Raw genomic sequence first — 25,301 nt, forward strand, 5'->3', positions numbered from 1 at the left:
GGGAGGCAGGAGATTTGCTGAGAATGTGGTCATCAAGTCGAGACTTGATGAACCTCGTTTGTGACATTCGAGACTCAGTGGCTGGCTACAAGTTAGACGATTTCTAGTATTAGGCAGAAAGGCTATAGCACCTGCCAGAGTGAACACCCAGGGTGCAGGGGAAGACAGCTCTCAAGGAAAGACATTTAAAGGGGCTCCAGAGACACCATGAGTTGTGCTGTTTACATAATGACGATTAAAAAACAGTATGAGGTGCTGAAAACGAGGTTTTTCTTAGAGAGTACTGCATTCACCTTCTAGAAAAATGTCAGCTTGTGATTGCGGTGTTGGGAGAGATTTCACACCATAAGACAATTTTTAAAATAATGAGATTCTTGATTAAAACCTGTTTTGTGAAACCCAATCACAATGAAAGGCTTGTTCAGGTTTCGACTCCCAAGCCCCCACCCAACTTGACAAGAGGACAGGGTGACATTCATGCATTTGTTTGACCAGCGCTTCTGGGACGCGCCCCCTCTTGGGCCCTGGGGATTTAGTGTCCTGGGAAGGCCGCTGTGAGGAAGAGAAATTACACTGGGATCTGCAGCTGAGTAGGAGACAGAGGAAGAGCTAAGGGAAGGGCCGTGCAGGCAGTGGGCATGGGAGGAACAAGGCCCGACGGGAAAGAGCACGTGCAGGGCGAGGTGAGGCCGGGGTGCCCGGAGCCCAGGCAGTGAAGGGTGGAAGGCTGGTGAGGTCACCAGGGACCAGGCCAGGCAGGGCCCTGATGGCGAGTTAGTGCCTTTCATCCCGAAACAAGCAACCATTTTACCATCTGGGCTGGCTATTCACCGCCTGTGCCCCCAGACGCAGTCTCTGCCATTTTCTGCCCTGGTGAAGGTGGGTTTCTACAGGCTGTGTGACCTTCACTGGGTTCCCCTGGCCAGGCTACGGGAAGGGGAGAGGAGAGAAGGTGGAGTATTTATTTCTCTTCACTGCCTCCCTGCTGGGCTCGGACGGCGGCAGTGGCTGTAGTCCTGGGCCCTTTACTCAACAGCCACAGCTTCTGCTGTGCAGCCCCTCTCCCAAAGCCACAGTTCTCCCTAGTTTCCAGAAACTTCTCCCATCCCCTTCTGACCTCATCCCTGGGGGTGGGGTAATGGCTCCCTGCTGTTGCTGGTCCCTGGATGTCTCATTTTCCTGTATTGGTTCCCTTAACATACCCACACCTATTAGTCTGTTCATTAATCCCTCAGTTAAAACCCAGAGTGGGGGGCACCTGCTTCTTGCGGGTCCCTGATGAATGCAGGTGCCAGGCTGACCATCTGTAAGGATCACCGTGGCTGCCCCACGAAGAAAGGGATGGGTGGGACCAAAGAATGTGCAGGAGACCATGGAGGGAGCTACTGCAGGCCCAGGTGGGTCAGGCCAGACCCCTTGCTCTCCACCTCCACGGTTCACTGGGCAGTGAAACCTTCTCTACATCCCGGGAATGTGTGTGGGCGGGTGCCACCCACCTGGGCTCAGCTGATGCCCCAGAGCCAGCACAGGTGTTCAATACCGATTAAAGTAATGATTTAAACTTGAGCAGACAGACCAAGAAGAAACAGATTCCTACCAATGGGTAGGTTTGACAGAAAAAGGCATTTCCCGGTGGAGAGGTTCTTCAAAGGCCACACAAACCAGGCAGCTTTTCCTCTGTGGGAAACCCTGTGGGCGTGGCCTTGCCTCCAGGCAGGGGGATGGATAAGACAACCTCGCCAGTCTCTCTACTCTAATTAAAGCCATGTTCAGACTGTACTTTACAGATGTGAATGGCTCTGCAACTTCTTCATTCAGGACGTGGCCGCTTACAGTGACAGATTTGGGCTCTTCCCATAGTCCTGATTCATGATTTTAAGAATTATGAAACTGCAAGCTGCCGAAGGTTTCTGGACAATCAGAACAGCTGGTCCCTCACTTCCCCAGCAGGAGGGATGGGGTTTCCCCAGCCCACAGGCTGCAGGGATGCCGGTGCACTATGCAGAAAGTACGCACTTGAAGCGAGCGGGAAAGGGCGGCACCTCCTTATGCAGCCAGGAGATGGTGCGACCACCAGGTCACCTGGTCGCTGTAGCTCAGTATTTCTAGAACACTCATAATTATTTATTCAACAACTATCTTCTCAGGGCCTACAATGTTTGGGCCAGGCATGTGTCTAGTTGGCAAAGGCGTCTTTGCGGTCCTCTACATGGCAAGCGCCGGGCCAGCATAGATGTATGAAGGTGAGTATGACGTGGGGTTACCCTCGAGGGAGGTGAGAGTCACATCAATAGTTTGTTCCTACAGGGTGATGAATGCTGAGACAGAAACGTGTTTGGAGACACCGGGGGGTGGGAGTGGGGACAGGGGAAGGTCAGTCCAGAGAGCAGCTGCGTGTGGGGAAGGAGAGGAGGGGAAGAAAGGGGTTGCAGGAGGGGCAGCTTTGGTTGTATCTCTAACATTTTCTTTCTTCAGAAATAAAGGGAGAGCTGAAGCAAATATGGCAAAATGTTAACATCTGTTAGATTTGGTGGTAGGCACATGGGTGTCTGTTATATTATCCTCTGTACTTTTCAGAACGTTTAAAACATTGCATAATAAAAATATTTCAAATTAAACTGCAAAAAAAACAAGAAAGCTTCGAGCATCAGAAAAAAAGAGATCGTTCTGGAAACCACGTGAAGGCCGGCCTGGAAAGGCAGGAGGTCAGCCGCAGGCTCCTGTGATAAACCAGGTAGGAGAGGGGGGCTCACAGTTAGGAGAAAGGGGAGAAAGGCCCACCCAGCAGCCCCCTGCTTCTGATGTGCTACAGGAGGGCTGTGTCCTTCTGTGTCTGTGTGTATGTGTGTGTGAGCTCGAGAACAACTCCATCTTTGCTCACCAGGGCTACCTTTGAGCTGCTGAGGAACATCGACAGCATCTAAGTAACCTCAGGCCCACATGGAGCCTGGAGGTGCAGGGCCTCGTAGCTGCTGCTCCGTCCCGGGAACAAATGGGCGGGGGTGAGGGAGGGGGGCTGCAGGCCTGGGCCATGTGAAGGCCCTGCCATGCGGTGTACTGGCTCCCAGCGGCCACTGGGCAACACATCTAGCCTGGTGGTCAAACAGCACGTCCTGCATATTGGAATCCACCTCCTTTCTCTCACACATTTGGCCAAGAAGAAACTGGTAGATGCTGGCAATTCCACTGAGACCACCCAGTGTACCTACGCACATACCCTTTGGCCCAGTAACTCCATGCTCGGGACTTCATCTATCCCAGCTGTGTACTTGGACGCATGTGCGATGACAGTCTAAACTAGGTTATGGAGACTTCCCTGGCAGTCCAGTGGTTAGGACTCAGTGCTTTCACTGCTGAGGGCCCGGGTTCAATCCCTGGTCAGGGAACTAAGATCCCACAAGCAGCACAGCATGGCCAAAACACAAAAACAAAACACAAAAACCCCCCACAAAACTAGGTTATGCACTGCAGCGGGGAGTGTAACAGCAGGCAACAGGAAACAACCCAAATGCCCGTTGATAAGGGATGGGGGGAGGTTCTGAGGCATCCACGTGATGGACTAATATGCAGTCATAAAGAAGGAAGAGGCACTTTAAGGACTGGTGTGCAAAGTTCTCAAAGGCTGTTGAGTGAAGAAATACAGGATGCAGAACAGTGTGTGGGATATGGTACCATGTGTGTTAAAAGGTGGAAAAGGAATACTTGTAAGCATTTGCCTGTATGGCCCGAAGGTATCAGGATACGTGAGAAATAGCTAGTAGTAGTTGCCTCTGTGACAGGCAACAGGGTGGTTGGGGGTCAGAGGTGAGAGGCCAGAGAGCTTTCCATTTGTCCTTTGGGGGCCAGCCACGCCCCCAGGTGAGAACTGGTGCTTTGGGAGGACGCTGAATGGGTCTGAGGCTTGTGTCACTTCTTGATCTGCGAACTAAGAGAAGCCTCAGCTCTGCCTCCCGAGGGGGGCCCCTGCCTGCCCTGTCTCCATCCTTCCATATCCCGATTTTCCTGTGCCTCTCAGCCCATGCGCCCTGTGCCCAGGCACAGCTGGTGGTCTTACTCTAGGATGGGCACGTGACCCCAAGCAGGTCAATGAGCCTCAATCCTGGGGCTTCTTTTCCTGGGAAAGGGAAGCTGTCTTTTTGCTGGATTTGCAGCTGGGAAGATGTTAAGCTTGGAGCTGCCAGCAAACGAAGTGACAGACAGGGAAGTGGAGCACATCCGGCTAGGCCTGAACGTGTCATTTATGAGAACCAACGTACATAACTGCCTTTTTGAGGTGGGTTTTCTGTCACTTGCAAGCAAAAGATTCCAGGCAAATACAAATCCCTGATGGTTTGCTTATCGAAACTGGGGTGACATGCCCCTTTCTGGTTAAGAATCACTCTCTCAGAAGGTGTGGGAAGGTGTGAACAGAGCTCCCCTACTGAAGCACAAACAAGAAACGCAGGAGGCAGCCCACCTGGGCCAGCTGTCCCCCCACTCTCTCTCTCTGCCAGCTGTCCCCACTCTCTCTCTCTGCCGCACGCTGCCTGGATGCTGGAAACCAGCTTTTGTGGTCTCCGGTGCATGCAGGGGTAGGGTGCAGGCGCATACCTGTAGCAGACGCTATCGGTGCAGGGCTTGTGGACTCGGACAATGATGAAGACGTGCTGAAAGTGGGAGCGGATGTTCTTGGGGGTGAAAGGCAGCGCCCCGGGCTCCTGGAAGATGATCGTCACGATGTCGTTTCCTATGTGCCTCTTCCTTAGTAGCTGGTAAACGGTGGGGAGAGGAAAACGTCATGGTCGGCTCAAGGCTCACGATCCGCCCTGTCACCTCCCTGCCGTCTCCTTCGGTGCTCCCCCTCGCCCTGTCACCTCCCTGCCGTCTCCTTCGGTGCTCCCCCTCGCTCACTCTGCTCCAGCCACGCTGGCCTCCTGCTGCCCCTCAAACACTCCAGAGACGTTTCCTGCTCAAGGCCCCTGCCCTGACTCTTCCCGCTGCCTGGAACGTTCTTCCCCCAGATCCCCACATGGCTCGCTCCCGCCCTCCCTCCTTTCAGGTCTTGGCTGAAATGTCACCCTCCCACAAGGCCTTCGCTGACTGTCTTATCCATGATGTCACCCCCTCTGCTTTTCTGCCTTTATTACTTAACACTTAGCGTACAGTGGCTTTTCTGCCTTTATTACTTAACACTTAGCGTACAGCGGCTTTTCTGCCTTTATTACTTAACACTTAGCGTACAGCGGCTTCCCCTCTTCCTTTTGTTTCTTGTCTGTCTTTTCCCACTACCATGTCAGCTCCGTGAGAACAAGGGTTTTGTCTGCTTTGTTTGCTGCCCCCTGCTGTATCCTCAGTGCCTAGAGCAGAGCCTGGCACACAGCAGCTGCTCAAGAAACATCTCTTGGAGAAGAGCACGGGCTGGCGGCTTTCGACTTGCTCAAGGCCATGCTCACAGACGATGGCAGAGTCAGACCCGAGACCACTGGCAGGGCCCATCCCTGCTGCCGCCCCTTCTCGGACACCTGAGTTGAGAAGGCTGGGGCGGCAGCTTCAGACCAGCCCACAGGAGCCCTGTCCTTTCTCCCCTGCCTGTCACGGTCTCTGAGAAAAACTCTGTCATCTTTGTAGGCGATGATGTACTCACGACATTTTACTTGTTTGCTGAAATTACATTGTTCTTATTTGTACAAGTTTAGTCTTCATGTAACTGTTAGGAATCCCCATTGGCCACGTGAGGTCCGCAGATGGGAGACACATGTAGCTCTACGTGAGGTGGCCCGTGGTGTGAAATCCAGTCCCACAGAGTGGCACAACTCGCACTGTTGAACTCTTAGCTCTTTATGTGAGTTTTACACTGGATTAAATTAAATTGCTAGATAAAGTACCCATTTACTGTGGCCGGCCCTGCACTAGGCATTTTACATCCACATCTGAAAGCTGCAACCTCGTTTCATCTTTTTTCTTTTAATTTTTATTTATTTATTTATTTGGGGGCTGCATTGGGTCTTCTTTGCTGCATGCGGGCTCTAGGGTGTGCGGGCTCAGTAGTTGTGGCTCGCCGGCCCTCGAGCGCAGGCTAAGTTGTTGCGGTGAACGGGCTTAGCTGCTCCACGGCATGTGGGATCCTCCCGGACCAGGGATAGAACCCGTGTCCCCTGCATTGGCAGGCGGATTCTTAACAACCTCGCCACCAGGGAAGTCCTCATTTCATCTTTACAACAGGCTGTGAGTCATTAACTCATCCTACCTCCTTTTACCGATGAGAAAAGTTAGGTTCCCGGGGGTTAAACGTTTTGCCCTAAGTCACACAGTCATGGAGGGAAACAGCCAGGATTTGAACCCGCTTCTGCTGGACTCCACAACCCAAGCTTTGCCCACCATGCCTCCCAGACGTCCAGGAGTAGGTTTCTGTCTGCTTCCTGTGCGCCTCCCATGTTGGGTCCTGACTCAAGCCCCAGTTTCATGCATGAGTACAGGGTCCTTTCCCAATGACCCTGAGACATGAGTGCTACCCTGAGACATGGGTGCTACCCATTCCGCCCATTTTACAGAGGAGGGATCTGAGGCTCAGGGAGGTGAGATTACACAGCTAGGAAGTGGCAGAGAAAGAACTCCAACCCAGGCCTAATGACAGCAATGCTCTTACAGCTGCTATTAGGTGAACCTTCTGAAATCACCGATATTTGACCATGTTCGGCCAGTAAAATCTACAACATCACCTGTACCAATGGAAAAAAATATATACACTAAACCATAAGTCTGTGGGGTTTCTGTTCATTAGAAACTGCTCCCGGACTGAGCATGCATGGCGTGTCCAGGTGAGGAGGCTCCTGGTGGTGGGCGTCAGCTGTTGCACCCACCTAGCACCTCCTCCTCTTCCTTCTGGCAGTCGTGTCCATCCCCTTTGGGAAAGCACCTCCCTGATCTCTGTCAACGTTTCAAGCTGAGCTGACCTCACTCGCCCTCTCTAGGGGTGGGCATGTCCTTCAGGCTTCGCCAGTCAGCCCATTCCATCCCTGCCCTGGGCCTGGCAAGTGAGTGATCCAATGAGATTCATTCCTGAAACGTTTCTGGGACTTCTGCAAGGCACAGCTCTCTTTCTCCCGTGGTAGCAAAGCTGGTGGGATGTAAGGCGAGGGCTGCTGGGGGGCCACTCTGCACTACTTGGGAAGATCTGTGAATAAGGCCACTAAGAAGAAAACCAGAGGCGAGAAATGCAAAGAATTCCTAACATTGTTTGAGCTCCTGGATCCAGCCATACCTAAAGCCAGCCCTCTCCCAGTACTTGAGAATCGCCTAACCCAGTAAATACCATTTTTTGCTTTTGCCAGTTTGATTTGTGCTTCTATCACTTGCAGTCGAAATAATGTTGACTGATACACTTTTTTTTTTTTCCATAGGATCCCTGATGACTCAGGAGACTCTTGAGGGGAGTTGGGGTAGAAGGATGGCCAAGGAAACAGAAGAAGACTGACAGTGAATGACACCTGACCTAGTCTCCAACCCCCAGGTGATGAGACCGTGATGCAGAGGGTCTCCAGGGCCAAAGGCCTCCACGTGCGGCACAGGATGGTGCCAGGGGAGCCAGTGCCGGGCCGGCAGCCAGCTAACAGCTGTGGGGAAGGAGAGCGCCATGGCTTCAGCTGTGTACCCACTGGAAATCACTTGGGGCCCCCACCCTGGGCCCCACTGACCTGCTGCCTGTTGTTGGGGGTATAAGGGAGCAGGGTGGAGACATGGAACATGATCTCATAGTCCTGGTAAGTCGTGTAGAGGGAGTGGGTTCCCGTGGAGTCAGCTGAAACAGAAACACCAGTTAGCACCACGCCTCCAAAACCCCTGGGCTCCTGCCATATCCCACATGCCATCTGTGTTAGTTTTTTTTTTTTTTGCAGTACGCGGGCCTCTCACTGTTGCGGCCTCTCCCGTTGCAGAGCAGAGGCTCCAGACGCGCAGGCTCAGCGGCCATGGCTCACGGGCCCAGCCACTCCGCGGCATGTGGGATCTTCCCGGACCGGGGCACGAACCCGTGTCCCCTGCATCAGCAGGCGGATTCTCAACCACTGCACCACCAGGGAAGCCCTGTGTTAGTTTTTAACTCGATGTTTTCACTTAACTCCACCCTTTAAAATCCAGTAAATTTAGATAAAAAGGAAGCCATACATTAAGCACCCACCAGACTGGTTAACATTTAAGAGTCTGACAGTGCCAAGGGTTGGTGGGGATGTGGGGCAACTGGAACCTTCTGTGTGGCTGGTCAGGTGGTACAACCACTCTGGAAAACTCTTTAGTAAGATCGACTGAACCTGCAGATAGGCTTAATTGATGACCCAGCACTTCATCTCCTAGGATCACAGCCTAGAGAAATTGTACACAGATGCCCCGGAATACGGGTACAAGTATCCTCCAAATGTTAGTCCAAGGAACAGATAAACAGTTCATTATGTGGAAAAGTACACGGCCGTGAAAAGAAATGAGTCACAGCCACCACATGGGCAAATCCCACGAATACAATGGCCAGACACAAAGGAGCACAAACCGTATGATTCCATTCACATTATGTTGTCAAACAAGCAAAACGAATTATATTATTTAGAGATGCGTATGAAGATGGCAAAACTGTGACGAAAAGAAGGGAACGATAATCGTACGAGTCAGAATACTGTTCATCTCTAATGGGAGGGAGTTATGACCAGGGAGAAACACCTGATTAGGGGCTCTATGGGGGAAACTGAGGCACAGGGAGGGAGTGACTTGCCCAAGGTCACGCACACTTCAGTCCGTGGTGGCATCTGGACTGGAACTCAGGCTATCTGACTCCAGAGTGTTTCCTTAACAGTATTCAATGCTGCCTCTTATGAGTTTCAAAATTCTCATAGGAAACAGACCAAAATCCCTAACCTTTAGCCCTAAAGGTCCTGCATGGTAAGGCCCCCGCCTGCCTCCCTCACTTCCTCCTTCACATTAATTCCCTGAACAACAGCCTTTAGACCTCAGGGTTCAGAGTTTTTGCACGTGCTGTTCTTTCTCCCTGGAACGCACTTCCTGCTCCCTCTTTGCCTATTTTATTCCAACTCATCCCTCTCGGGTCACATGCCATGTTCTTGAGGCCCAGCCCCCACATGAGGCTGGGTTCCCCATATTTGATCGTATCCTCTTGAACTGCTCCTTCCTGCCCAGGGAGGACAGCCAGGAGGTTGTTTTTGCTGGATGTGTGAGTGAACCCACAAACCACACTGCAAGTAACTCCAGGGTGTCACACTCACCCCTGGAAGCCTACTCCTTGGCCTTTTTGAGCACTGAGGTCCACCAGCTTTATTTAACTGTAGGTGCAGGGGAAACAGCAGTAAAACAGACCGAGGAATCCCTGTTCTTGTGGGCTTCCATTCTAGGGGAGAAGCTGTGACAGGTGAGGTCACTGAAGCCTTGGTTGGCCAGTGCCAGAGCCAGGTGACCTCCAGGTGGCTGTGAGGCCAGGGCAGCCCTGCCTGTTAGTTGGCGACACTGGCCAGGAGCACTGTCTTCCCCGGGGTCCTTGTGCACACTGGGCACCATGCAGGTATCTGTGGCTGTGACCCTTCAGGACGTCTCCCAGCGCACATGTGCACAGGATCTCAGAGGACGTGTCTAGGAGCGCAAGGGCTGACACACAAAGCAAGTGAGTCTTCAGACTCTACCAGAACATGAGGTACTGCTGTCCAGAGTGGCTGCACTGCCCGCACTCCCACCAATGGAGTCCTCGAGCTCCCGCTGCCCGGAGTCCTCACCTGGGTATCACCAGGCCTTTGGGCCTTAGCTCACGGGATGAGGGTGCGGTTGGGACTCACCCTGCTCCCCCCCGCAAGGCCACCCGCCACTGCCACTTACTCTTGACGTCCAGCTGGGCGGCGTACTTGGTGAAGCCCTTCAGGCAGACCTTCTCTCCGATGAGAGAGAGGAACTCCTCAAAGGCCGGCCCGGCCTCCTCGTTGTTGTACATCTCCTCCTCCGAGCTCTGGCCAGCCTTGCAGTAGAGGATGCCCACTTTGTGTTTCCGGCAGAGCTGCGGAGGCGAGAGCGGCATCAGGGAGGCAGGCCAGGCAGAATGGAGGGGGGGCATGGAACAAAGCAGGCTCTCTCGGGCACGGAGCCCAGGGAGCTGCCGGGGTCACACAGGAATTCAGTGCTACAGCCAGAGAAGAAAAAAGGCATGGGGGCACATCCCAGTTGTCCCTCTCCCACCCTGCCATTCCAGGGAGGCACAACAAGGTGCTGGTGCCGCCATTCTCATGCTTTCTACATGAGGGTCGAGGGCGGCTGGCAACGCCATTCTCTCAAGGGAAAGACCTTGGCCGGCTTCCCAAAGTAGGTGGACCGGACCTGGCTAAGGTTCTGCAAAAGGAAATTCTGGAGGACTCAGTCTAGTCGACATTGTTTTTTAGGGGGTGAGCCCTTGATAACCGTGTTTTTTCTTTTTTTAATTAATTAATTTTATTTATTTATTTTTGGTGCGTTGGGTCTTCGTTGCTGTGCGCAGGCTTTCTCTAGTTGCGGCGAGTGGGGGCTACTCTTTGTGGCGGTGCGTGGGCTTCTCACTGTGGTGGCTTCTCTCTTTGCACAGCACAGGCTCTAGGAGCGTGGGCTTCAGTAGTTGTGGCTCACGGGCTCAGTAGTTGTGGCTCAAGGGCTCTATAGTGCAGGCTCAGTAGTTGTGGCGCATGGGCTTAGCTGCTCCGCGGCATGTGGTATCCTCCCGGACCAGAGCTCGAACCCGTGTCCCCTGCGTTGGCAGGCAGATTCTTATCATTGTGCCACCAGGAAAGTCCTCCATGTTTTTTTTATGTATCCCTGATTCCTCTGTTCACTGGTGACTGGACCATCGACAGTCATGTGACCTAAGGGTGGGCCAGTCAGAGGCTCTACTGGGGCTGAGAGTCAGCTAACTGGGGCCTGCATGTGCCTATAATCCTAACAGTAATTCTGTGAGCTGTGGGAGGGCCAGAGAAGCAGAGGGAGGCAGTGTGCAGTGAGGGAGAGGGAGCACGCACACACACACGGGAACCTGGTGGCTGTTTTGTTCCTAGACTATTTCCCTCCTAAGACCCAGTCACGTTCCGGCTCTTGGCACCCCTAGAATTTGATAGGAGACCACTCCTTTTACTGGAACTAACCTGAGTGGGTTTCTGTTCTTTGGAGAAAAAAACAAGTGACCAAGACAGAAGGAGGTACCGGGAGTGGGGCTGCAGGCTGCTGCCCCAGTGTCCCCCCACCCCCCTCCCTGGGCCCCGGCTCACCCCTTGCTCGTCGAGCTTCAGCAGCTGCTCCGTCACCTTGGGAGTGTTGAGAGCCAGCCGCAGGCAGTGGATGTTGAGCTCGGGGATGACATACTCCAGGGCGTCCTTCAGGGGCAGGCCCCGCCCTGTCCCATGCTTCATAGCTGTGGGTGTGGCGTCCTCCAGGATGGATCCACGCAGGGTGGTGAGCTGCTCGAGGAAGAGGAGGGAAGGTTAGGAGGCTCTCAGAACTCGGGAAGGGATGAGAGCACATGAGGGTGTCCTGTTCTCAAAGCGACATGTGGGATGGTTAGTAGCCTGGGCTCTGCCAGAAAGCACTAGGTCTGGACCAACTTGAACTTGCTGTGTCCTGGCTGTGTGTTCTTGACCAAGTGACTGCCCATCTGTGAGCCTCAGCTTCCAAGGACTGTTGGGAGAACTAAATGAGATGGTGGATGGAACGTCCTTCATTTGTTCAACGAATGATGAAAGAAGAAAGACCCCTGTCTTCCTGGAGCTGACGTGCGGGCGAGGAGATGGATTATGTCAGGTAATAAGAGGTATAATGGATAAAACAAGCTCCACAATGTAGACACTCAAACAAACACTCTTACTGTCATTATCAGGAATAATATTACGTGTACACTTATTACCATAAGCTCTTATGTAAAACACCTGCCTGCCCTGGACACCGGTACCATCTTGGATCTTGAATTGTGACACTGGTTTTCAACCTGGTTTCCTGAAAAAATCACCACCAGTGGTTCTGATTTGGCTGGTCTGTGGTGGGGCCCAGACATGCATGTATACACGCACGTATGTATGTATACACACACTTACATATTTGTATATTTGTATACTTATACACACACACTCACTCACTCTCTCTCTCTCTTTTTCTTTTTTTTTTTTGTGGTATGCAGGCCTCTCACTGCTGTGGCCTCTCCCGTTGCAGAGCACAGGCTCCAGACGCGCAGCCTCAGTGGCCATGGCTCACGAGCCCAGCCGCTCAGCGGCATGTGGGATCTTCCCGGACCGGAGCACGAACCCGTGTCTCCTGCATCGGCAGGCGGACTCCCAAACACTGCGCCACCGGGGAAGCCCCTCTCTGTCTCTTTTAATACTACTCAGGTGATTCTGATGTGAAGCCAGGGTTGAAAACCTGAGTCAAGCCAATCATGGCCATCTCATTCCTCTTACGCAGATGTTGCTTTCCAAGTTTTTCCTATAGTTGGCTACATGACTAGTTCCAGGCAATGAGATGGGATGGAATTCAGCTTGGGGAGGACGTCTAGGGCAGATTTTCTTCCCTGGTAAAGGAAAGCCCCTTTCCACCTGCCCATTTTTTCTAAGGACACTGGTATAAGGATAAGATGTTTGGAGCTGTGGAAGCCATCTTGTGATCGTAAGTAAAGAGACGACAACAACAAAAATTACACAGAAGTCATGTCCTGCCACTGCCTATCCCCAGACTTCTTCTGTTAGATAATTAAAATAACCCCGTATTTGTTTTAGCTATTGTTAGTCATGTTTTCTGTTACTTTGCAGACAAAGCAATTTCTAACAGATACATCTTAATAACGAGTCACATTTATGAAGGCATAGTTCACTGCACTGTATTCCAGGAATGATAGCAGCTATCTAGGTACAGGTCTGTTCAGGGGAGGTTTTACTATCTCCATTTTACAGATAAGAAAACTGAAGCTCTAAGAGGTTAGGTGCCTTAGCCAAGGTCACCACAGCTAAGTGGCTGAACCAGGATTCCAACCCAGGTCTGACGTCTCCAAAGCTCATGATTTTTCTCTTTGAAATATTTTTTTAACTGTGAAATATAATCCGTATACAGAAAAGTCTACAATACATAGAAGTACAGCTCAAGGAATGATCACAGAGTGAATACCTAGGTATCACCACCCAGACCAAGAAACACATTACTAGACTCCGGAAACACTTTCGTGCCCCTTCCCACCTCCCTAATGGCAACCCCATCCTGACTTTTCACACCAGAATTTATTTCTGCCTGCTTCTGAGCTTCATGTCATTTGTATTCTTTTCTATCTGGCTTCTTTCTCTCAATGCTATGGATGTGAGATACGACCATGTTGCAGTAAGAGGCTGACGTTTTTACCCCAATGGATTTAATCCATCCTACTGCTGACGAGCACGGAAACTGCTTCCAGCGTTTGACAACTGTGAGCAGTGCTGTTAGGAACATTCACGGAAGCATCTCCTAGTGCACATGGACACATTTTCGTCTGGGTTTATACCTAGGAGAGAAATTGCTGAGTCACCAGGCATGTTAATCTTCAATTTTACTGAACTGCCAAATCGTTTTCCAAGTGGCTGTACCAATTTACACCCCGCCAGCCCCGTCTGAGAGCCCCTGCTGCTTCCCGTCCTCACTATCACTAGCGCAGGCTTCCATCTACGCTGTGCTGCTGGCCGCCAGGCTCCGCTGTGCTCTGGGTGAGGCACGGCAGCTCCAGCACCACAGCGAGAAGACTCCCTAGTCTGCAGCAGAGCAGGGAAAAAAAATCCTCCCCCAAGGGGATTGCTGTCAGCACCCAAAATACACTTGGGGCTACGGTTTAAAGACTAGGGAGGATCAGTGTTAACTGGAAAAACACGCTCACCCCAAAAAGTCAACAGATGCAAGAGGTGGCAAAAATGACGTGTCATGACACTGCCTCTAAGCATACAGCCTAACCCTGCCAAACAGGACCTGGGCAAGAGGCATGCGTGTTAGGAATGAATGATCTCATGGTTGGGAGTTCCCAGTTCTGGCTTTGGGAATTAATAAACAAATCTCTCTTAGGATAAGCCGGATAGTCTTGAAGTACATCACGAAAAACTGTGATGTGGATGCTCTGCCCTGCCAATCTGGGTGGCCCTGGGATTGTGAATTTCGATGAACGCACCAACGGGATCAGCGCCTTTCTATCCTGCTGACACTGCCCCACAGTGCCCTCTGCTGGGGCCAAGAGACAGCGTGGACCAGAAATCCTCATTCTCTTCCAACCCTCCAGACAGGTGGCCTACCGTCACATTTTTGGCTCTGAAGACGTGACCAAAAGCCACTACTTGAAAAGCTCCCAGCTTTTCCTTCTCTGCTGGCGATAATAAGTAGGGCACTGGCAGGCTGCAACGTGTGGCCACCTCTGCTCTCCACCTGGCCCTGTCCACCATCATGTCCTACCTGGACTGTGACAGCAGCCTTTTCCCAGTCTCCCTGCACCTGCCCCACCACCACCCCACGCCGGTCCATTCTTCCCGCAGCAGCTTGAGTCAGATGGTGTCTCTCCTCTGTGCAGAACCTGCTGACAGCGTTCCGCCTCTCTCCCAATAAAATCTACACTCGCAGGACTTCCCTGGTGGTCCAATGGTAAAGAATCCGCCTTACAGTGCAGGGGACATGGGTTCGATCCCTGGTCAGGGAACTAAGATCCCACATGCCACGGGGCAACTAAGCCCACATGCCACAACTACTGAGCTTGCATGCCTCAACCAGAGAGCCCGCCTGCCGCAAACTACAGAGCCCACGTGCTCTGGAGCCTGTGCGCCACAACTACAGAGCCCACGTGCCCTAGAACCCACATACAACTAGAGAAGAGAAAAGTCCGCACGTCGCAATGAAAGATCCTGCATGCCTCAACGAACATCCCGCGTGCTGCCACTAAAACCCGACACGGCCAAAAGAAAAATTAAAAAAAAAACAACCCTTGCCTTAAAACAAAACCAAACAAAACTACACTCGCTGCTCAGGCTGCGAGACCCTGTGTGCTCTGACCCTTGATGACATCTGGCATCATCTCACTGAGCTGTGAAAGGGATTCAGGGCCACATCAGCAACTAACCATCGGCACAGGTTGTTCTCCACCAGCTACTGACTCAGATGCATCCCTGCCTTCCCCTGTGCTGCGTCCACCCTCCAAGAGCTCTTCCTGGGAGGTCACTTGGGAGTCAGTCTGCCTTGGTTCAAATCCCGGCTCTCCCCCTTCTCTAGCTGTGTGACTCTGGGCAAGCTGCTGAATTTCTCTGTGCCTGTTCCCTTATCTATAAAATGGGGAATAACAGTGCCTGTCGCAAAGGGTTATAAAGATTCAAGAAGATAATCCATGTACAGTGCTTTTCTACCACTGTATCTGGCATACAGTGAGCACTCAATATATGTGTTAGCCATTATCACATTACACACGTCGGATGTTTTTACACAAAGCCATATGTGTAGTTAAAAATTTAAAAAAGTTAACCTTAATAGGAAGCTACAGTTTGTTTCTCCCCCCACTTAACAGTATGCTTTGGAGATTACATCACACCATCATCGGTGCCTACTGAACACAAGTGAGGTCCCAAATGAGGTTCGCTACTACACTTGCTTTTTACACTTAATACAAGGTTCTTCCTTTTCTGCTTTGTATACATATATACTGTTTAACTTCTTAATGAGTGACTGTTACTTTTTCAATAAAGAAAGAAAAAAAAATCTAAACCTCTAACCCTCACAAAACTAAGGCTTGTCAAAAACTCATATCTGGGGCCAAAGGGAACCCACCGAGCCTGCTGGGCCAAAGAGTCCCCGGCTAGTTGGCATTCCTTGTGTTCTGCCGGCAAGGGGCTCAGGACAGGGCAGCCCTGGCCTGGAGCTTGTCCTGTCCAGGCTCAGGGTGGGTGGGGCTGATGTTTCGGCGTGTGGTCCTAAGCCCAGCTCCAGTCTGTTCCCGCCCCAGCGGGAGGCTCAGAGCTGCCAACACTCCCATCCCATCTGCTGGGAGATGTGAGCCCACTCGGTCTGCTTGGCGGCCGGGGGCGGCCATCTGGGGCAGGCCAGCCGGCTGGCTTGGAAAACAGCCTGGGCCCTTCGCTCTGGCCCCCATGCCTTGGTTAACCGGAGCCTGAGATGTGTGTGTCGACAGGAGAAGGGCAGAACTCTGACCATAAGCTGAACCTTCACTCCCCAGAAAGGCCCTCTGACCTTTCGGGAAACAGTGACAACACGACAGCAGCGTCATCACAGTATCTGCCGCTCAGAGCACTCACCACCCTGCAGCCTTGTGCTATGCCACCTCGTGCGTGCCGGTCCAGGAGAACCTTCCCGCCTTTCCAGGACACAAGGAACAAACGGTACAAAGTCTATTTTACAGATGAAGAAACTGAGGCATCCAGGGGTAAAGCCATCTGCCTAAGCTCACAAGGCTAGTGAGTGGCAGAGCCCAACCGAACCCCAAGCTGTCTGTTCCCAGAGCCAGAATACAAACTCAACCCCACAGGGAGTGGGGAGTGGTTAAGAGCACGGGCTGGGGACACAGGCAGTCTGGGTTCATATCCTGGCTCTGCCACTGGGGGACCCTCACGAGTGACAGCCCTAGGCCTCGAGAGTCCTCATCTGTAGAATGGGGGGAATGGGACCCACATCATGGGACTACTGAGAGAATCTGAAGGGTCAATGCATATAAAACACTCGGAAGAGTGCCTGGCAGGAATATGTGCTAAAAGTGTTAGCTGTTCTTATTACTACTGTCATTACTACTTTTGGGTTATGTGACTCTCTGCCTCCATGGCAGGAAGGGCCTTAGGAAGGGGCAAGGCAAACCTTGTTGGCCACTGCCCCTACCTCCAGATGACAGGATGACGAGGTCCTCAGGCCTTAGTGCCCAATAGGCGGCTCTGCAAGGGGCTGGGGCCAGGACTGAGTACACGTGTGGCCTGCATGTGTGTGAGGGGCAGAGAAAGGCCTGCTTGTGGCCATGAACCTCACGGTGCACCAAAAGTCAACAGGCCTGACTGAATGTGACAAGGGGACAGGAAACTGAGACCTCTCCCAACGGCTATCCTCACTGGGCTCTCCCTGAGTGCCAGGCCCAGCACTGCCTATTTTATATGGGCAACCTCACCAAGCCCACACTATGGTCCTGTGAGAGTGGGATTCCCATGGGGGAAACAGAGGCTCTGAGAGAAGAAGCCACGTGCCCAAGGTTTCACAGCTGCTGAGTGACTGTGCCAGGCCTGGTCCTGCCTCAGGACCTTTGCACTGGATGTTCCCTGTGTCTGGAACACTCTTCCAGATGTCCACATGGCTCCTCTCATCTTCTTCAGGTCTTTTACTCAAATGTTCCCTTCCGAGTGACACCTCCCTTGACGATCCTGTCTAAAAATCTTACCACCCCCGCACTTATCTCTCTTCCTTGCTTGACTTTCCACCTTGTCATCATGTACCACGTAGTATAATTTACAAGAGTATCTACGTATTGTCTGCCTCCCCAGCAAAAATGCAGTTCCATGAGCATCTCTGCTGCCTTATTTACACTGTTTCCTCAGTGCCCAGCACAGTGCTGGCCGGTGGTGGTGCTGAGTGAATCTCCGTGGAGTGGATGAACCCCAGGCCTGTGCCCCTGAGCTGCGAAGGCCCTGTGCCCAGCCTGGGGCGGATCAGAGGCTAGTGTGTGGGCGCTGGGCGTGGGAAGTGAACGGAAGCAGGAACGAGCCAGGAATGGCACCAAACCAGTTTCCAACCTACTGAATAGGAACCACAGCAAAGGGAGTGAATATACATAATCGGTGTAGAAAATGCCCGACACACAGTGTTGAATAAATCTACAATATAACAGCAGCTGTAATATTATTGATTAGTATATGATGGCTGTTGTCATTTCACCTGGCGGCTCCCCACATGTCATACAACACTTGGATACAGTGTGAGCTGTCACCTCACATTCTGCCCTGGTGTTCATCTGGCCAGAAAGGTGAGGAGAGGGAAGGAGGAGGATGCTGGGGAGACTCAGGGGCCGGTGACCACCTGTGATCTGGGGCACCAAGTTTTTGGGGCTGCCTCCCCTACGCTGCCATCTGTGTCATCTCACTCCCCCTCAGCGGGAAGGTCTTCGCGAGGGGATGCGGCCACGGCCCTCGGTGCAGCATCTGCCGGCCTGGATGAGGTCCAGGATCGGCCGGCCCCGCATCCAAACTCCCTGGCAGTGCCTGCCTGTTGGGCTCCCATGTCTGTGCCAAAGCCCAGGCCCAAGGGGGATGGGGTAATGCAGGGGTGAGGGAGATCCGTTGGGGGGGCCTGCCCAGCTGATGACTGCTCCTTTTCTGAAAAGGTCTTCCTTTGAGGTCTTTTGGAAGTCTCTATCATTTCTACTGGCCTAGCTCCCCACCTTTTGCTGAGGAACCACCCCCCTACCACCACCTGTGGGTGGCTCTGACAGAACTGTTGATCACAGTGCCCAGCCCGGCCCCTGGACCCAGGGTGGAGCACATGTCCTAGATCTAGACAGAGTCCTCTATCACCCCTGACAACAGTGACTGGCCCAGGCTTGTGATCTAAGCAGAGCCGATCAGAGTCCTTCCCAGAGATTCAGCAGATAAGAACGTGGAGGAGAAAGTATAAAGATGGAAAAGATTTGAGCAGCCGGTCCCCATTTTCCCATGACATGGAGAGAGCTTGTTAGTAGCAGGAGAGGATGACATTCACAATGCAAAAAGCAGCAGAGCCAGCTGAGCGGGAGAGATAAGGAGGCAGAGTTCTGGTGACATCATTTGAGTGCCTGGGTCCAGCTATGCCTGAAGCCATTCCTACCCCTGGATTTGCAGTTACATAAACCAATGAGTTCTATTTCTGGCTTAAACCAGATAGAAGTAGATTTCTGCCACTTACAACTTAAGAGTCCTAATCGAGCAGGGTGCCCCCAACGGGCCTTGTTCCCTAGCCACAGCTGACATTTATTGCAAGGGAAGACCTCTGACCTAGCCAGGACAATGGGATCCTCTATTCTGAATGAAAGTAGGCAGGCTGGGCCTGTTTTGAGCTGATCAACATCAACGGCAGTGCCTGCTGCTGAGATTCCCCAATTCCTGCCCCGCCCGAGACCTGCTGCCTTAGTTCTCCTTTCCACTCTGCAGGGCATCGCACAATCCTGAAAGAATCCCCTATATCTCTCCCTTTATTTTTTATATTCATCACAGTTAATCTTTTGCAAATGTCAGAATCTTGGGCTCTGCAGTCAGACACACTGGATTCCAATCCTGGCCACTTAGTCACTGATTTCAGACATGTTTCTGAGTCTCAGTCTTCCCTTCTGTAAAATGGGGAGACTGACAGGATTGTTCTCCTGAGGCTGTTGGAAGGATTACGAGTTGAAACAGGGGAAGCACTTACCCACAGAACCTGGCACAGAGTAAGGGCTCATAGATGTGAGTGGCTGTGATTTATGTAATAATAACAATAGCAATGGGGCCTACCTCGCGGGTCCGGAAGATGATCCTGTACTGGTACTGAGGCCCGTGGTCCTTGTGGTCCTCCAGCTTCTCCCGCTTGATGCTCACGGCCACTGGTCCCAGCTTCTCGTCCACGCCAAAGTAATTGGCATGCTCTGAGAGGGAAGAGCAGGTGAGCTCAGAGTCAGCTCTCTGGGAAGGAGGGGTGACGTCCCACGGCAGGCCTGCTGAGAGGACAGCCGGGGAAGGCTCCTGTGCAACCCGTACAGAGCTCTTGTGCAGGCTCTTGGGATCCTGGTCACACAAACCTCACGGCTGGTCACGATCACACTCAATGGAGAGACCGTTAAGAGGTTAAAGCCCACCTTACTATACCCCACAGAAATCTCCTGAGTCTCAGCGCTCTCATCTGGGAAATGGGGGGCCCTCACGCTACCCAGGATTCATAGAGCCGATGTGAGAGTGAAACGAGGCTACGAACCAAAAACGCTTAGTACAGTGCGTGCCATGTTATAAACCTAGCTTCGCTGTGATTATCCCATATTTGCAAATGTTCAGCAGCTTAGCTGCCAATTAGCCCTCGTGAAGTGGTTAGATTCTAGTCTAGAGAGGCTTCTGCCCGGCTGAAATCCGGGCCCTGGACTCATTAGATGTGTGGCCCAAGTCGCCTGATGGCATTCTCATCTGTACAACGGTGCCAGGAAGGATGGAGCCCTCTCTCAGCCGGTTGTAAGGACTAAACAGGTTAATAAGCATGGAGCACTCAGCACAGGGCCAGGCACAGAGTAAGCACATGAGATGTGTTGGCTAGTACTACCCCCAGGGCATGATGTTTGTCACAGAAAAGGACCATGACTCCAGTCCCCAAGCGTCACCTTTATCTAACCATATTTCTATAGATGTAGGAAGCTTAAACACTACTCTTTTTTTCCTTATGGTGACAGAGACTTTACCAAGTCATGGAGGAAGTCTCCTGTTCTCTCCCCAAATGACAGCTGTCTCCCCTTTTTAAAAAAACATGCTGCTGTCTTATAATCCTTCCAGGCAAACAGTTCTAACTGATATATAACCCAAGTATCTCCTGCTTGTGGTAGATGCCGACCAGCCGTCTGTCTTAAGTCCGTGAAGTCAGCAGCTACGCACTGCCAGAAATTCCTTCCCACCCCAGCGCTCTCGATATTTAAATGTTGGTTCCTATTCTCATAAGATGCTCTTGGTGATTCAAAGGCTTATCTAAGGCTCAAATGTGTGTTAATTAATGGTCCCAATAAGAACAGCACCTGCAGTGGGTTAAACAATCTCCCCAGCTGGTCAGAGAACAGAATAAGTGTGCTCCACAGATATCAGTTCATTCCTGAAACAGCTGCAGGATCTGTTTTGTTTTCCGCCAATGCATACCCAGTACCTTGCGGTCTTAGCATAGAATAGGCAATCGATAAACACTGACCAATGACTAACTTATTTATGAGTTTCCAGGGCTACAAAGAAATCATTCTTTTAAAGAAAAGCTTCTTTTTAATGCTCCATGATAAGTACTCACTATCTGCCTGATGAAGAACTGTTTTGATGTACAATCTTATTTGATCCTAACCACAGTCCTTCCGTGTAGGTATTCCTACGTGCAAGTTGAAAAGAACGTGTTCTCTGTTGGTTAGGTAGAAAATTAATATAATATAAATGCAAAACCAGGTTTCAAATCCTCTCAGCCTTACTTTCTGGCTACTAGATTCGTCAATTTCAAAGAGCGACCCTGTCAACTTCTCCCATGGGTTGTGGATTTGTTCACGTCTCCCTGTCGCTGTATTAGTTTTTTATTTATATACCCCTCAAACAGGTGGCCAGGTATACAAAGGTTCACAACTATTACAGTTTCTGGGTAAATTTTTAAAAAGTCAGTAAGAAATGGCCCTTTTGGTTCTTCTAACAAAGCTTTTAGCCTTGAAATCTATTTTGTGTGATACTGATGTCACCTCACCAGTTTTCTCTTGGTTAGTGACTGTCTGAACTTCTTTTTTCACCCCTTAATTTTCAGTCTCTGTGTCATTTTGTTTCTGGGCATGTGATGCTGCTACAATCATCTCTGTTCCTCACATGAGGACACGGAGTCCAAGGGGTAAAATGTGTCACGTAGCTAATAAGCTATGAAAAAGACATCCTAAACCCAGGGCTGTCGGACTCCAACACTGGTGGACCTCCAGAGACTGTACTCTGGACGATCTAGTTGACATTTGTTGTATTTGACTAGGATACTGCTTTTAAAAAAATTTTAAACTAGTTGCTGTGGAGTACTGGCTGCCTATCCGTTACCTCTTCTTCCCTTCTTCCATTTTAAGAGAAACCCTCTGTTCTTGGAGGAAGAAAAGAGAGGGTCTATGTCTACCTAAAAACTAACATTTCCCAGCCTGCCTTGCAGACAGATGTGGCCAATAACCAGAAGCAGTTGGCTGGGACTTCTGAAAATGTTCTTTACAAGGGGCTGACTTGAAAAAAAAAAAGGTAGGGGTGCTGAGTTGACATTTTGCCCGAATCCTTTCCTCCTTTTCTTTGCCTGGAAACATGGATGTGATGGCTGGAACTCCAGCAGCCATCTTGGACCAGGAGACCACCCTGAGGGCTCGGAGGCCATGCACTAAGGCTGGCATTCCACTGTTTCTGAGGAGTAACCATACCAGTCCTGGGCTGCACATCTCCAGACTTCTTTATGTGAGACAAATAAACTTCTATGTTGTTTTAAGCCTGTTACTATATCAATTCAATTCTGAATTGACATAGGAGAATCCATACTAAAAAAATTTGAATTTCAGGAGAATCTAGAAAAATTGGAAAGGCTGGCAACACTGAGCTTGTCTATACTTCCTGATGACAACAGTGAGCTGGAGCTGAGCAGGAGCTGCCCTTTGTGCAGTGCCTGCCTGGTTTGCTTCCCTCTATTGTCTCCTGCCTGGTCCCCGAGGCTGCCTGGGTTTGTGGTCTCTGCACTATGCTCTGCTGCCTCCTAGGATTGCCTCATCAGCACTAATGAACTTCACCATGTGTGATGCCTGTGTTAACACCCTCTAAACATCAACGGCTCCGCCGTCAAAGGGAATCCAGAACCTGCCAGCTTCTTCCCCCCTCCTAGGCTCCCCTAGACCTCCCTATCATCATCCCCTGCCTGGACCATTGCAGCAGCCTCCTCCTCGGTCTCCCAGCTCCCCCTGCCCCCACAGCCTGTTCCCTAGAGGGAGGCTGAGAATACCTGAGTCAGATCAAGGCCCTCTCCTGCTCAGAACTTTCCTGCGGCCCCATCTCACTCAGGGTAAAAGTGAGAGTCCTCACTGTGGCTCACAAAGTCCCACATGATCTGCCCCTGTCACCTGTCTCAGCTCCTTCCACTCTCCCTCAGTCACTCTGTCCCAGCAACACTGGCCTCCATCCTATTCCTCCAGTGTTCCAGGACTACTGCACTTGTTTCCCGTGTCAGGAACACTGTCCTCAATCTCCACAAGCCTCCCTCCCTCACCTCCTTCACCTCAGTACTCAAAGGGCACTCACTAGGAGGCCCTCCCTGACCATTCCCTACTGAAAATGCAACTCCCAGCACTGACACTGTTTCCCTCTTCCCTGCTTTACTTTTCTCCACCGCACTTGCCACTCACCACACCTTAGATAGTTTACATATTTATCTAGTTTTATTGTTTGTCTTACCCCACTAAGACATTAGAAAGACAAGGTTTTTGTTTCAAGCTGGTCAATACGGTATCCCCCAGCTCTAGAAAGTGCCCTGGCACATAGCTGACCCAAGCACATATTTGCTAAGTTAATGCATATCTACTGTTTCATGTAGCTCGGGGTTTTAAAGTGCTACCCATGTGTCATGAGGCTGGACTCCGTGCATCCTCACAGCCCCTCTCTGAGGGAGGTCTTGTGTCTTTCTGCACCCTCGGTGCCCAGGGAAGGGCCTGGCAGCGAATGAATGAGCAGTGACAGTCTCAGAGACCAGGTGCTGCCCACCTGTCTGCCCCCACCTCACCTTTGCCCACGAAGTAGTCCTGGTAGTAGCGGGCGCCCAGGTCCACGTGCTCGATGCTGTACTGCCGTGGGCGACTCTGCGTCCTCTGCTGTTCCTTGGGCACCTCCAGCACCGAGATGCTGGCGTTGGTGCGGTAGGCGCTCAGGGCGGGCTCCGGAGGGCGGCCCTCTCCGCCGCCCCCACCGCTGCTGCCCGTGGAGCCCGCGGCCGCCCGGGAGAAGCTCACGTTGCGCTCGCACTCACCGCCGATCTCGTTGCGGAAGTGCGGGCAGCTGAGCAGCAGGTCGTTGCTGTTGTCGTCGCCGAGATCCTGCTCCAGGTTCTCCTTGCAGTTCAAGTCCTCCGTGCTGGTGAAGGCGGGGTCCAGGCCGCCGAGGCTGTGGGCCCGCGACGCCGTGAGGGACGCCATGGCCGAGGCGGCCGAGGCCCCGGTGGTCGTGTTCCGCCGCTGGGCCGTGGACGCCCGGTTGGCGGCCGCCTCGTTGAGGTCGAACAGCATACTCTGCACGTCGAAATGGGCGAAGCTCTTCTGGCAGACCCACGGCCTGCTGGCCTCCGGGGGGCTCCGGCCGTCCTCGGCCTCCCCGGGGCACCGGGCCGCTTCGCCCTCGGCTTTACTGCTCCGCAGCTTCCGGAAGATGGACGAGTCCACCGCATCCCCACCGCCCAGGCCCCGCGTGGACTTCTTCCGGGCCTTCTCCTTCTCCTTCATGGGCTGCAGTGGCAGCAGGCCGTCCTTGGCGGGCTGCCCGTTGCGGGCGTCCCCCTTGGCTCCACTGCCGCCCCCCGCGACGTGTCGGCCGGGATCGGCCCGCAGGAGCTCAGTGAGGCTCGGGGCACCCCGGGCCTCGGGCTGCTCGCTGCGGAACTCGTTGAGGATGTCGAAGAAGCTCTGCTCGGGCACACCCTGCACGTCGATGGAGGACGTGCTCCCATACTCGCGGAAGAGCGGCAGCGGCCCCGTGTGCCGGGCGCCCCGGGGCTCCGCCGCGTCCTCCAGGTCGCACTCGCTGAGGGTGATCTCGCTGCTGCTGCGGTGCCGCAGCGGGAGGAAGGCCCTGCCGGGGGACCGGGGCCACCCGTCCTGGAACTCCACATCCTTAGACCTTCTCCTGGAGAGTCGGTGCAAGGCTTTGGACCCTGAGGAAGCCGGGGTGCTGGTGGGGGGCTGTCCGTTCTGTACGCTTCTCATGGAATGGGCCACCTTTGTGGCCTTTGTGCCATCTGTGTCCTGTGAGGGGCTGGGGTTGTTCTGTTCTCTCAGGGCCTCCCGCTTGGGTGGCCAGTCGGCCACTCTTGCCCGCACGCCCATCTTGGGCACCGCGGGGGTGGTGGGACTGGGGCGGGTGGTGGCACTGGCCGGGCTCTCACCCACAGGCTGGGGCATGCTGCCGTTCTGGACCCAGAATCCCATGGGAGCGTAGTCCCCTGTGTGCGGGCCCGGGAGGACATCGGCTGCCCTGGTCCCACAGCTGACGGCCAGGTCCACACCATCGTTGGGAATGGGCCGATAGGTGGCCATAGTCCACGGGCACTGGAGTGCTACTGGCCCCTGAAAGCTGTAGACTAACTTTATGGGGTCCCCTGGCCCTCAGCCATTGTTCAGGGCCACCAGTCCCAGGATGAAGGATTCTGGCCCCTGAAGCCTGTCGGGAAGGTTGTGAGCCTGTGGAGTCCAGTTCTCCACCATCGCTGTGGACAACTGAGCCAGGACAACCTCACGAGGCAGGCGCTGTCCCGGGGCCTCCAGACTGAGTGGCTCAGCGGGGCCGAGCAAGCAGCAGGTGTGCGCGAGGGCTGGCAGGCTGCAGGGGTGCCTTCCCTGCCATGCTGAAAAGGGAGAA

At 52.6% G+C, this 25,301-nt stretch overlaps 1 protein-coding gene across 16 annotated transcripts in view; it reads right to left on the bottom strand.

The window, feature by feature from the left end:
* The window catches only part of SIPA1L3 (signal induced proliferation associated 1 like 3), a 237,685-nt gene that overhangs the window by 73,307 nt on the left and 139,077 nt on the right, over nt 1-25,301 (bottom strand). For all 16 annotated transcript variants that reach the window (XR_009537315.1, XM_060132592.1, XM_060132601.1 and 13 more), the window contains 6 exons: nt 23,458-25,287; nt 19,470-19,600; nt 11,253-11,441; nt 9,847-10,021; nt 7,674-7,777; nt 4,591-4,748 (listed from right to left, as the gene is read on the bottom strand). Coding sequence is in view for 15 of the 16 variants with exons in the window: in XM_060132592.1 (XP_059988575.1) it covers nt 4,591-4,748; nt 7,674-7,777; nt 9,847-10,021; nt 11,253-11,441; nt 19,470-19,600; nt 23,458-24,979 (2,279 nt within the window). In the remaining variant the exon portion in view is untranslated. The remainder of the gene's footprint in view (nt 1-4,590; nt 4,749-7,673; nt 7,778-9,846; nt 10,022-11,252; nt 11,442-19,469; nt 19,601-23,457; nt 25,288-25,301) is intronic.

This window comes from Lagenorhynchus albirostris, chromosome 19 (assembly GCF_949774975.1).
Source record: "Lagenorhynchus albirostris chromosome 19, mLagAlb1.1, whole genome shotgun sequence".
Classification (NCBI taxonomy): Eukaryota; Metazoa; Chordata; class Mammalia; order Artiodactyla; family Delphinidae; genus Lagenorhynchus; species Lagenorhynchus albirostris.